The sequence below is a fragment of the Schistocerca serialis genome, chromosome 4, assembly GCF_023864345.2.
Source record: "Schistocerca serialis cubense isolate TAMUIC-IGC-003099 chromosome 4, iqSchSeri2.2, whole genome shotgun sequence".
Classification (NCBI taxonomy): domain Eukaryota; kingdom Metazoa; phylum Arthropoda; class Insecta; order Orthoptera; family Acrididae; genus Schistocerca; species Schistocerca serialis.
Genome location: NC_064641.1, coordinates 97,011,830 through 97,025,676, shown reverse-complemented (window position 1 = coordinate 97,025,676; position 13,847 = coordinate 97,011,830). Strand labels below are relative to the sequence as shown.

The window sequence follows — 13,847 nt, the reverse complement described above, 5'->3', positions numbered from 1 at the left end:
ACGGCGACGGACAACGGCCAATTGCACTGACGTTTTCAAAACACGTGACGTCACGCTGCGGCGCGGGGGCGCGCGGACACGGAATTTAGCGGCAGTCAGTAGCGAGCCAGTGTGTGTGTTGGACCTTCCATCAAGCTACGGACCCCCTTGAAGATGTCTCCCGCAGTCGGAGACGAAACGTTGGGAATCACCTCAGAATTCATCAAGCGACCACGGCATAACAGCCCGGATAATTATAATGGACAATCGATGTTGATGTAGCGTTCTCAGCACCGACGTTTTTGATATTCCCGATTCTCGCGCAATTTGTCTGCTGCTGTTGTGCGGATTAACCGCGACGGCAGCTGAAACGTCTACTTGTGCATCATCATTTGTTGCAGGTCGTGGCTGACGTTTCACATGTGGCTGAACACTTCCTGTGTCCTTAAATAACGTAACTATCCGGCGAATGGTCCGGACACTTGGATGATGTCGTCCAGGATACCGAGCAGCATACGTAGCACACGCCCGTTGGGCATTTTGATCACAATAGCCATACATCAACACGATATCGACCTTTTCCGCAATTGGTAAAGGGTCCATTTTAACACGGGTAATGTATCACGAAGCAAATACCGTCCGCACTGGCGGAATGTTATGTGATACCACGTACTTATACGTTTGTGACTATTACAGCGCCATCTGTCTCAAAGGGAGAAAAGTGGTCGAACTAAAACATTCTTATTTCTTTCCGTACTACACGAATATGTAATAAAAAAATGGGGGTTCCTATTTAAAAAAACGCAGTTGATATTCGTTTGACCTATGGCAGCGCCATCTAGTGGGCCAACCATAGCGCCATCTGGTTTGCCCCTTCAAGCTACACGAGTTTCGTTCTTTGAAGTTTTCTCGTTTGATGCTTATTTCGTGAGATATTTCACCCGGTCACTATCAATGGACCACCCCGTATACTTCCATTATAATAATAAATATGGATATCAAATAATATGAATCAATCAGTGATTAAAGTTGGCTTCCGTAGTCGCGTTTCACCTAGTGAAGAAAAAGCAATGTGGTGTGCAAACTGAGCTTTATTTTCCTTTTTTGCAGTAGCTAGATTCTGATTCTGAGGCTGTAAAGGCATTTCTCGACAGCTACTGTAAGACTGGTGTACTGAGACACCAGGTCAGACGATCGACTGCTGCGGTAGTGACGGTGGCCGTTGCGCGGTGTCTGTTCCAGACGTGGACCTGGACGAGGAGGAGGGCCCTCCCCCGGAGCGACACCGGCCAGACCGTCTGGAGGCCATCAGCCGCACCACGAGGTTCTCCCGCCAGGAGATCCGCTACATCTACCGCACCTTCAAGCAGGAGTGCCCCAGCGGTGCCATCAACGAAGCCACCTTCAAGAGCATCTACGCCAAGTTCTTCCCGCTTGGAGGTAACGTATCGCTGCAAGCTACTGATTGTGATCAGAAATGTGCGTAGGTAACTAACTAGCTGCAGCTATGAGATACTTAGAGAAAAGCATTTGTATCTGGTATCAGCCGCTTACATTATATTTATTCTTGACCGTTTTCAGTTATTTCAACAGTCATCAACTGCAAGAAAAATTATAACACCTGTCGATTTAAAAATGCATATTTCTCATAAAAAACACTTTCGTACACCAGATGTAACAATGACAAAATGTGGATTTCACCAGCATCTTGGAGAAACTCACGCAAGCTTCACGTGCACTCCTGACACTTAACAGTCGCTTTTTAACACGCCTCTTCGATGGGGCGGGGTCAGTCGTCAGCATTCTCTCTTTCACTTATCGAAAGTCTACCTACCTCGGTACTATTCTTTCCGACGTCCCTTCCCCCTGTGGTAGCAGATACGTGCTAGGCAGTGTAAAGCACTAACTAATACCCACCACACAGAGGACGAGTAACTCTAGTTGAAAGTCAGTTCCTGAAAGTTCATGATTAAAAAATCGGGCGTTCGGGATATTCAGTCTACTTGCAGAAAGGCGTTTAAAATTAGAATAACACTGCTTTTTATTCATGTTGCAACACATTAAATGGCTATCAAGTCCGTATTTAATATGGAAAATTTATTATTCCAAGTTCACTGTCTGTATAACAAATATTCTCTCGAAAAGCAGCCAGAATTTTAGCAAGTCCGACCAGATTAATTTTCACTTTCTACCAGTCACAGACCCACAACTATTTGCGAGTTAAACATTCAGTCGTTTCAGTGGTCTTCTTCGTAGGAGGTGCTCGCCGAAATATTCCGTACAAAGCACGAAACACGCCACGCGGAGTTGTTACTACGGCCAGAAAGTTCACACGTTCATCTCTCTCAAACTATTTAATTTAGAAACACCAAACTTTAGCTCGCTATTCCCTCATCTTACGGAGTATTCGTAAGGAGCGATCTGACATCGTGTTAACCATAGACCGTCTAGCAAGCGACTCTTTTCGAGATACTCCCCCATATGCCCACTTCTCTATCCGCACGGGAACAGCTTAATTCCCATTGCCTGTTGGTCTAAACGACCAATCAGAACGTTCCTTCCAGATCATTCTCGCGGCAAATCTTGCCTTATCCAATTACTAATTTGGTAGTAATTAATGTCAGCAAAACTTCAAATTCTTGTATTACGTTTAATCAAAGTAAACGAAGTGCCAAATATTCTTCAAATTGATAAATAAACCTATTCCGCCTCTAACTTCCATTCTGGCTACTTTTATACAAAAGCAAACAAACACCGACATACGTCACTTGAATCGTGGTTGCAACATAACTTTCCCACGGTCCTTTTGTACAAAGTTTTACGTAAAATCAAGTATTAAATTTTAACGTATGTCCCACATACACTCTCTCAATCATTCTCACGGACTCACACGGCGAAATATAATCAAATAATAATTTTGACTGATTTTTGTATTACGTAATGCACAGTGACTAAAGTTTTGAAAAGAAATTCTAATTAATTGATTTTTATGCACTGATAACTTTGGAATGGCTTCAAATGGTAATCAAAGTCAATCTGTTATTGATCCTAACTTCTTTTAAAAAAAACAAGCGTAGGTTTTAGGAGTTTTAGGTAATTCTCTTTATTTCCAGAACTATAACAAATAAAAATCTGAAATTTTGACAGCATCATTCCATTAACAACAAAAGGCTGTGTACCAAATTTGAACAAAATCTGATAATATACCTAATATGGATTATTTAGATTCGTAGAGGGTATGAATCTTCGTATCGACTGAATGTTACGCTATGCAGTTCTCACGGCAGGCAGCGACAGCTATGCTGTCAGCAAAGCGAGGAAAAAAAAACACATAGCCATCTTGCAGCCACCGTACTAGATGGCTGCGTGGCTTACTGCAACGAATGTCATCTCGTAATAACTTGCTGCGTTACAACTCTACGAGAGGTACGAACTGACGACATAATGGTCGATATGGAAGACATAGGGAATCCAATATTAGAGTCATTGTTTAACAGTGCTTCAGAACACTTGCGATCAAATAAGACGGAAAGCGTAGATAACATTCCTTCGGAATTTCTAAAATCTTTGGGGGGAAAGTGGCGACCAAACAACTGTTCAAGTTTGTGTGTAGAATCTATTAGCCTGAAGACGTATCACCAAACTTTCGGAAAACTGTTATACACACAATCCGGAAGATAACAAAAGCAGATATGTGCGAGAACTATCGTACAATCAGTTTCGCATCTCATTCATCCAGTTTTCTGCAGACAACAATAAACAGAAGAACGGAAAACAAAATTCAGGGTCTGTTATATGTCAATCAGTTTGGCTTTAGGAAAGGTAAAGGAACCAGCAAGGCAGTTCTGACGTGCTTGATAGTGGAAGAAATATTTAAGAAAAATCAAGCGACGTTAACAGACCCCGTTAACCCAGAAAAAATGTTCGGCAACGTAAATTGGTGAAAAAGTCTACAGTTCTCAAGAAAACAGGTGTAAGTCACAGGGGATGACGGGTAATACGCAGTATCAGAATTGGAGAATCCGTAGCAGTCGAAGTGACACAATTCCGCTACCTTCGAAGCAAAATGAGACATGATAGACGAAGCTACGAGGGGGTAGAAATCAGACCAACACAGGCAAAGAGCGCATTTCTCGCCAAAAGAAGTCTGCTAGTATCAAACGTAGGCCTTAATGTGAGGAAGAAATTTCAAAGACTTAAGTTTGGAGCTCAGCACTGTATAGAAGTGCATCATGGACTTTGGGTGAATTGTCCCATACGGGGACACAGGGAAAACAGTGAGCAAGATTTTAACAAGTTTATTGAGCACGAAATACGTCTGCTTCGACAGTAAGGACAAAAGGCACAAAATACTGCGTCTCACTAGGTAATGGTACAGAAAATGACACAGCTGCTATCTACAGCCACCTGGCTGTTTCTAGCGTGTGGTAAAACCACTAGGAGCTTCGTAAAAAAATACGCTTTGCAGGGGAATAATCTGAGTCCCGTGAATGTCGTCTTGATTACGCCCAACACAGGCATAGCAAAGTGTATCCCTAACACAACGTGTCATCACAGAAGAAAGCAACGGTGAAGCCTAGAACAGCGACGTCGGCCCCCACTATTGGCTTCAAGAGTGTTCAGTAAGGAGAACAGCATCCACCCAGAAACCTGGAGAGACTCTCGAAGCCGAAAGAACTGGCTTGTGTAGTCAGTGCGTCGCCCTTCACAGCTGCCGATGGCGGAATATTTGCGACACTACACTGAAAAGCCTAATATCGTGTAGGGCCTCTGCGAGCGCGCTAAAATGGCGCAAAAGGCCGTGGCATGGACTCGGCTAATCTCTGAAGTAGTGCTGAAGGAAACTGACACCATGAATCCTACATGGATGTCCATAAATCCATAAGACTACGAGGGATGGTCTTCTGAAGAGCACGTTGCAAAGCATCCCTGATATGCTCAATAATATTCGCCTGGGGAGTTTGGTGGCCTACGGAAGTAGCCACTCTGTAGCAAATCTGGACTTGTGGGAGGTCGCATTGTCCTGCTGGATTGTTCAAGTCCGTCGGAATGCCCAATCGACATGAAAGGATGCAGATGATCATACAGGATGCTTACGTACGCGTTACTTGTCAGAGTTGTATCTAGACGTATCAGGGGTCCCGTATCATTCCACCTGCACTCGCCCCGCACCATTACAGAGCCACCACCGGCTTGAACAGTCCCCTGCTGACATGCAGGGTCCATGGATTCATGACGTTGTCTCCATATTCGTACACGTCCGTCCACTGGAAACAATTTGAAATGAGACTCGTTCGACCATGCAACATGTTTCCGATCATCAATAGTCCAATGTCGGTGTTGACGGGATCAGGAGAGGCGTCAAGCTTTGTGTCGTGAGTCGTCAAGGGTACACGAGTGGGCCTTCGACTCCGAAAGCCCATATCGATGATGTTTCGTTGAATGGTTCGCACGCTGACCCTTGTTGATGGCCCAGCATAGAAATCTGCAGCGATTTGCGGAAGGATTGCACTTCTGTCACTCTGAACGATCCTTTTCAGTCTTCGTTGCTCCGTTCTTACAGGATCTTTTTCCAGCCGCAGCGATGTCGGAGTTTTGATGTTTTACGTGATTGTTGATATTGCCGTACTGGAAAATCCCCACTTTATCGCTACGTCGGAGATGGTTTGTCACCCGTGCGCCGCCTACATCACCACGTCACTACGTTCAAACTCACTGAAATCTTCAGAATGAGATTTTCACTCTGCAGAGGAGTGTGCGCTGATATGAAACTTCCTGGCAGATTAAAACTGTTTGCCCGACCGAGACTCGAACTCGGGACCTTTGCCTTTCGCGGGCAAGTGCTCTACCATCTGAGCTACCGAAGCACGACTCACGCCCGGTACTCACAGCTTTACTTCTGCCAGTATCCATCTCCTACCTTCCAAACTTTACAGAAGTTCTCCTGCGAAACTTGCAGAACTAGCAAGGTTCGCAGGAGAACTTCTGTAAAGTTTGGAAGGTAGGAGACGAGGTACTGGCAGAAGTAAAGCTGTGAGTACCGGGCGTGAGTCGTGCTTCGGTAGCTCAGATGGTACAGCACTTGCCCGCGAAAGGCAAAGCTCCCGAGTTGGAGTCTCGGTCGGGCACACACTTTTAATCTGCCAGGAAGTTTCACTGAAATCTTGATAACCTGCCATTGTAGCAGCAGTAGCCGATCTAACAACTGCACCAGACACTTGTTGTCTTATAAAGGCGTTGCCGACAACAACAACTGGTTCTGATTGTCTACATATATCTGTATTTAAACGCGCATGTCTATACCACTTTCTTTGGCGCTTCGGTGTATTTTCCTGTCACGTGTTGTGCGGATGCAAGTAGGTCACTCGGAAGTGGCAGCCTGTGCCAGCTCTGGTGATGCCGGCTGGTGGCCGATCGTGACTGCGACATGTAGGGCTTGCGATGCTGAGGCATGCAGGAGCCATGTAGACTGCACGCGGGCCCGACATGACCGAGGGGCTGCCGCTCCCTTTTGCGTAGCTCTCCTCTATGCAGTCGGAAAATATGAAAAGAAGAGAATCGCAGAGTTTGAGAGCCGTAGCTGTGGAAGGATGTTAAAAATTGGGTGAACATAAAATAATGAATGAAGAGGTTCTCTGCAGAATCGCTGAAGCAAGGAATACATGGAAAACAAAGACAACAAGAAGTGACATCAAGAAAGGTCACGTGATAAAGATATTGTGGAATAACTTTTGTAGCGCTTAAGGGAGCTATAGAAGGTAGCAAACTATAGGGGATAAAAGAAACTGGAATGTATGTAGAAAAAAATTGAAGACATATGGTGCAAGTGCTATTCTGAGATGAAGAGGGTGGCTCAGGAGAGGAATTAACGGCGGACCGCATCAAACATCAGATGATTGACGTAAAAAAAGTCAGTGATCCCGTTAATACCAAAGATGAGATTTGCCATTTAAACTGTCAACGGCCTTACTTACTTCTCTTTATCTGAGGTGACAATTTCCTTTCTATTCCCATAGCTTTTTCAATTTCAAAACAAATTTTACTTCTAGAATCAGAGGATTTTATTACAACTACTTACTACAACAGTGTATCGTAATATTTTTTTCATCATCTCTGACCCTATTTTTCATTTCAGGGCCGAAACAACAAATCTCTTATGATATCAGTTCTATAGTTTCGATTCATCATTTTCTCCTTGTCAGTAACTCAGATGTCGATTAATCACGCAATATACAGTAATCTGTTGGTATTATAATCCTTTAATAGTGGATGTAAGGCGAAAAATAAATACATATGGACAGTGAAACACTTTTGAAACTTTGAAAGCCGTTCTGTTTTCATTTCTGTCTTTTCTTTTCTTTGTCTTACGTTGCAATTTTATACCATTGATCTGATCATGGTGATACCGAAACGCGTCATGAGAAGTAGAAAATAAAGAAAATATAGATTTTTGGGGATCAATATAAGTGTAACCATTATTTCTGTTAGTGTTGTGATTACTACCTTACTCTTGTGCCAATTTGAACGGTGCTAATTCTCACATTCCCATTATTGTTCTCTTTTCCTTCATGTCCAAGCAGTCAGCAGACATAACAACGCATCCCTAGTACATTTTATCTACTTCCTACGTTCGTTTATTTTCCACCGTTTCTTTGTATACAGGACATCGGGAACAGTTGGCAAGCGAGTTAGATGACTAAACACTTGGTTTAATGTTGACATATACGTTCCTGGTAGCATCACCATACGCAGCGACTCTAAAAACTCGTACAGTGAATCAACTGCTGCCAGTTCAGAATATGTTAAATGCACTGAAAAGTCAAAGAAACTGCTACACTTGCCTAATACCGTGTAGGGCCCACGCGAACACGCTGAAATGTCGCAACACGCCGTGGCATTGACTCGGCTAATGTCTGAAGTAGTGCTGGAGGGAACTGACACCATGAATCCTCCAAGGCTCTCCATAAATCCGCAAGAGTACGATCGGTGGAGACCTCTTCTAAATAGCACGTTGCAAGCTATCCCAGATATGCTCAATAATGTTCATGTCTGGGGAGTTTGGTGGCCAACGGAAGTGTTTAAATTCAGAAGAGTGTTCCTGGAGCCACTCCTGGATGTGTGGGGTCTCGCATTGTACTGCTGGAATTACACAAGTCCGTCGGAATTCACAATGGACATGAATGGATGGAGGTGATCACATAGGATGCTTACGTACGTGTCACCTGGCAGAGTCACATGTAGACGTATCACGCGTCCCATATCACTGCAACAGCACACGCCCCACACCATTACAGAGTCTCCACCAGCTTCAACAGTCCCCTGCTCACATGCAGGGTCCATGGATTCATGAGGCTGTCTCCATACCCGCACTCGTCCATCCGCTCGATACAATTTGAAACGAGACACGTCCGACCAGGCAACATGTTTCCAGTCATCCACAGTCCATAATCGGTGTTGACGGGCCCAGGTGAGGGGTAAAGCTTTGTGTCGTGTAGTCATCAACAGCAGACCAGTCGACCTTCGACTCCGGAAACCCATTTCGATGATCTTTTGTTGAATGGTACGCACGCTCACACTTGTTGATGCCCCAGCATTGAAATCTGCAGCAATTTGCGGAAGGGTTGCACTTCTGTCACGTTGAACGATTCTCTTCAGTCGTCGTTGGTCGCGTTCTTGTAGGATCTTTTTTCGACCGCACCGACATCGGAGATTTGATGTTTTACTGGATTCCTGATATTCACGGTACACTTTTCAAATGGTCGCAACGGAAAACTCTCAATTCATCGCTACCTCGGAGAGACTGTATTTCATCGCTCGTGCGCAGACTAACACTGACTTAAGTCTTGATAACCTGCCATTGTAGCAGCAGTAACCGATCTAAAAACTGCACCGGCCATTTGTTGTATTATGTAGGCGTTGCCGACCTCATCGCCGCATTTTTCCTGTTAACATATCTCTGTATTTGAATACGTATGCCTATACCAGTTTATTTGGCGCTTCAGTGTAATTGTTTTATATATTGCCAGACCTGTTACAATTTTCGAGGTCTTCAACATAAAACTTTTGTGAAATAACTGTTAAGATTTTACAATTCTCTGCTGTTAGTAACTATAGTAAACAATACGCGCTTTAAGGTCCCCAGTTTTGTTCTTATTAATCCTACTCCAAAAATCAAAGACTTATAAAGTAATCGTCTGGAGCAAGTTGGCGAGTTCATCTATTGCTGACAAGAGAAACCCACCTTCTCACCCCCCTCCCCACCTGTCCCCAAGGGATAGTGGTAACATGGCCGAGTGTGAATAGCCCGTCAAAAACTGAGCACAGGTCAAACATGAAAACAAGAAGAATGTGTACTAAACTGTGAAAAATAAGCAAAATAGAAATAGTAAAAGGCCCAGGTTCAAGATCTGCTACATCGAGCGACTCGCAAGAACCACGGCGTTGTTGTTGTGTGTTCACGGTGTTGTTGGACAGTGTCCAAATCTCCATACTATACATTGGTTTAATATACTAGTCACGTGGTAAGAATGTATTGCCGTCACAAGTAAATGTGATGAGCAGCGAGAGCAGGCGAGATGCCTCACAGACCTCTCACAGAAATGGAAACAACAAATAAGCGGGTGCGAACTATGTTAAAACGAAGGTACTCAAGCGTCAAGACTTCCAAAACGGAACGCAAGAGGCGTAACATGTGGTACTTGTGTAGAGCAAATAGGAGGTAAGTACGTGTGGGTGGTCCCTCCGTTACACGTTGCTGCTGCAAATGGGACGTTACACCACGACACCCACACACATTTGAACACTTCGAACAGAAACGTCATTGGCCGGTCGAACAGCTCATAACTTCGTGAAAAAAAAGGTGTGGGATATGACGGATATTTGAAACCACCTCTCCACCTTCGAAAACCGTGACCACATGAACACGAGACCACGGTTATTCAGAGTCGCTCTATGTTGCGCATGTTGATCTTGGGCCGTGCACTGTTTCTATTTTAACTTCTGTTTTCCACAGTTCAGTACACCCTCTACCTGTCTGCATGTTTGACCTGTGTTCAGTTTTTGACCAGCTGTCCAATGGGTCATCTTACCACTAAATCTGAGGGGGTGCGATGGGGAGTTCGCCTTGTGAGCACTGCATGTCTGAAAGCACCTATAGTCAGTTATGCAGTTAAAAGGTTCAAAATTTGTGAGATCGAGTCTCACGTTTAGGTGAAATCTACACATAGTGTTGTTGCCAGGATTGCTGCTATTCAGGCTGCAGCATCTAAAGTGCGACCCACAAAAACTTCTAATGAAAATCAGATAGCGCAAAATGAAAGCTCACGATCTCCAACAAATTATGCTTCCATTACCTCAAGACAGTGCCGCAGTATTTTTTTAACCTTTTCTAAAGAAAGACAACTAGCGGGGAAGCAAGCAGAAAAGTCTCTTCACACGAAGTGCAACAGCTTTAACAAGCTCAAGTGTGAAATAGTTAATGGTTGATTAGGGCTCACAACGAATAAAACAAGAAAATTTAAAGGAAAGAACTTTCAGATAAAGTATACCACAATAACCTTCATGTGAAGATCAACGCTGGAATTCCCTCAGAAGACTGGACGCTATGTTTCTAATGTCACTTATGGTGACAGGAGAACTGATTAAATTTTGAAGACATAAAATTTGTGAATGATTCGTGTTAATGAAAAATGCCGATTTTCGGTAAGTGCCCACTAACCATTCCATTACGAACCATTCAATAAGAAGTATACAGCGCTGTTTAATTAAATATTATACCGCCATACACTTCCTACGAATAGAAAAGTGTTCAGCTATTATCAGGACTGTGTTCTTTCCCTGCAGTAAAAGTCGTTTTGACACAGTACAATGAGAGATAACACATTTGCATTAGTCTTTAAAGTTACACTTCCGGTTTTCTCTCTGTACCAAAGCATACCGATCAATATGAATTTAATGTCCTGTCAATGTGGCCAGTGTGGAAATGGCTGTGAGTTCTTGAGTTCCAAATTTTAACATTTTCTTGATGAGGGCATACATGGTCACCTTGAAGGCAACTGTGATCCAGTATTTGAGAATATGTGGAAACAAGTGCTGCCTATGACCACAAATTTATTTTATTCAATAACTGGTTTCGATGGTTATGATCATCATTATCATCATCATCCGAAACACACAGCCATTGTGTCAACGACGAGTTATGAGTGTACAGTGAGAGACAGATCAAACTGACAGTAATAATATTATCATGAGTTTATATTATGTGACGATTTCAGTCACGGATATAAATTTTACTAGCCTCTTTTATTAAGTTTAACGAGACAGATTAATCTTATGGCCACCCTGACGATTTGAACCGGTCATTGAATAAAATAAATTTGTGATCATAGTTTTGGTTTCCACGTATTCTTCAGTGCTTCCATTTGACTTTAATTTGGTGCTGGATGTTTTAAGTACCACAAGAGATTTTCCAGTGATCGCTGGTCAGTAAAAATTTTCTTTTAACTTTTCTGACACAGAGGATTCGTTCTGAATCGCCCTTATCGGACGTCTTCCTACACAGTCTTTCGATTCAGTGAAAAAAGAAAAACGTTAGTTCACGGTTATCTTATTTATCATAAACAGTCGTAGTTCCCAAACCACACTCCATCGCGAACGAGATGAGGTTGTTCATTTAATACTTTGTTTATGTTGTGGTCTTCTGATAGTCTTCACTCCAAAGTCTAGTTTCATGCAATTCTCTACACAAGTATGTTGTGCATGTCGTTTCACGTCTACATCCATGTGGACATCCTTGCTTTTGTCGATTGTTGGTTCTTCTCTAAAATCCCTCCCCCCCCCCCCCCCTCCCATCTCACCATCTCACTTCCGTCCATTACCAAACTGAGACGCAATCTTGACTCAGAATGTGTGCTGTCAACCCATTCTTCCTTTTATACATGCATGTACCGTAAATTTAGGTGTTCTCCAAATCGTTTCGCTATCTCTTCGTTGGTTATAGCATCTAACGATGTAACATTCTGTATACTTCCGTAGCACCACATTTCAGAAGCATATATTCTCTTATGCCTGATGTGTTTATCGTCCACTTCATTCCACTTTTTGACATACCACGTTTTCCCGGTTGCGACATAACTGTTTTTGTTTCATAGTTTTTATAACATTTTCACTTTTATTTTTCTCGTCAGACATCCTTTATTATCAATTAGTCTCTCACTTGAGGAATTTTATCTCTGCTGCGTCTTGTTTTCAGTTGTCTTAAAATAAATCAAAAAAGCGGCAGATCAAGTGTAATATTCTCGTGGTGGATGTTGAACTAAGCGGACACAGAAGGGGGCGTGCTCATGCATTTTAATATATTTGCTTTTACAGGAGTTTCAAAATTTTCGATGTGTACTTTGTTGATTAATAACTTATTACATGATTTTATTTTTTAAGTTGCTGGAAATACGAAGAAATAAATTTCTCTGGAAAAGAACAAAAGGATACCTTCCGCTGGTCGCTGCAGGTTACGTAGGGTGAGCATACTAAAATTGGCCCGGAATTGGCAATAGAACCGCTATCAGAGAAAATGCTGGAAACAATGATTTCGTTGCCTCAATCGGTTGCTGTCACATGTCTACTAATGCGCATCTCATGTATAATTTTTATAGAGCTCATCACTTTATCATTACGATTGAGTAAGTGAGGCGGGCAGACGTGTTTAGTTGGATGCAACACAAAACAATGCTTACAATAAAACTGGTTGCGGTCATTTTCGTATTTTACACGGAGCATTATTCGTGAAAAATGTTTACGGGACTGTTTGTGCAATAGTTTCAGACTGGAAGTGTTTTGGGAAAACCTCCAACAAAGTCTGCAGTGAAAAACAAGATCGGAAAAATTGAGCGAAATAAATTCTAAAGCGACAAAAACCGTAACTATCTGAAAAGAGTTCTAAAATCAGAAAGCATTGTTCGAATGAAGGAAAGCGTGGGACAAAGTCAAGCGTAGTATCATCTCCGTTTATCTGTGCAAATGGGAAAATCGCCGCGTCGGAACATCATCAAAAAGAATCTTTATGCCGAGGAATTTACTGTTGTGCAAGATTTAAAGAGCCCTGGCGAACTTCCACGTATTCGTTTCTGCTGTTGGTTTCTGAGTGAAATCGGACATTTTGAATACTTAGCTTTCTATTTGTTCAGATGAGGCCTGGTTCAGCCAATAAGGAAACGTGATCTCGAACAACTTGTGCCATTATGCATCAGAAAATATTTATTCCATTCCAGGCCATTTTCACGAGGGCTATTAGGAAAGTAAGTTTCGATCGGTCGCGAAATGGAAACAAGTGTGAAAATAAAAATATTTTATTTGCTATAGTTAGCTACATAGTCGCCTCTCCGATTTAGACATTTGTCGTAGCGTTGCTCCAACTTTCCAATACATTCGTCATGGAATTCAACCGCCTGTGCTTTCCACCAGTTCTCTACGCTCGTCTACATGCCGTTGTTGTGTCAAAACGTTGTCTTCATAGCCAGCAATGTTCATGTGAGCGGAGATGAAACTCAGGACGAGGCAGTTACGGTCTGTGTTGTGTGTGATCAAACACTTCCTGTCGTAAACGCTACAGGAGCATCATCATTGCCCCTGCAGAGTACGACATAGATTTATCATGAAGAACTAAACGCACGACAGTTACGTTATGTGGGCTGCACAGCGAACAGGCGAAATCTCACACCAGGACCTCATACTTGGTGAGAGACACTATATTCTAGGCATCTTTACGTGCTCACTATACGCTCAGAATTGAAAAGATCGACGGGCTTGGTAGAAGCACTATACATTACATCTGAGCAGAACTCCATCGAATTTTCACAGTTTCCATTTCGCGA

General features: G+C 42.9%; 1 protein-coding gene across 1 annotated transcript in view; it reads left to right on the top strand.

Moving 5' to 3' along the window:
• LOC126474288 (Kv channel-interacting protein 4-like) overlaps nt 1–13,847 on the top strand; it is a 127,860-nt gene that overhangs the window by 20,638 nt on the left and 93,375 nt on the right. The window contains exon 2 of the mRNA XM_050101752.1: nt 1,222–1,419. Within this exon, the coding sequence (XP_049957709.1) occupies nt 1,222–1,419 (198 nt within the window). The remainder of the gene's footprint in view (nt 1–1,221; nt 1,420–13,847) is intronic.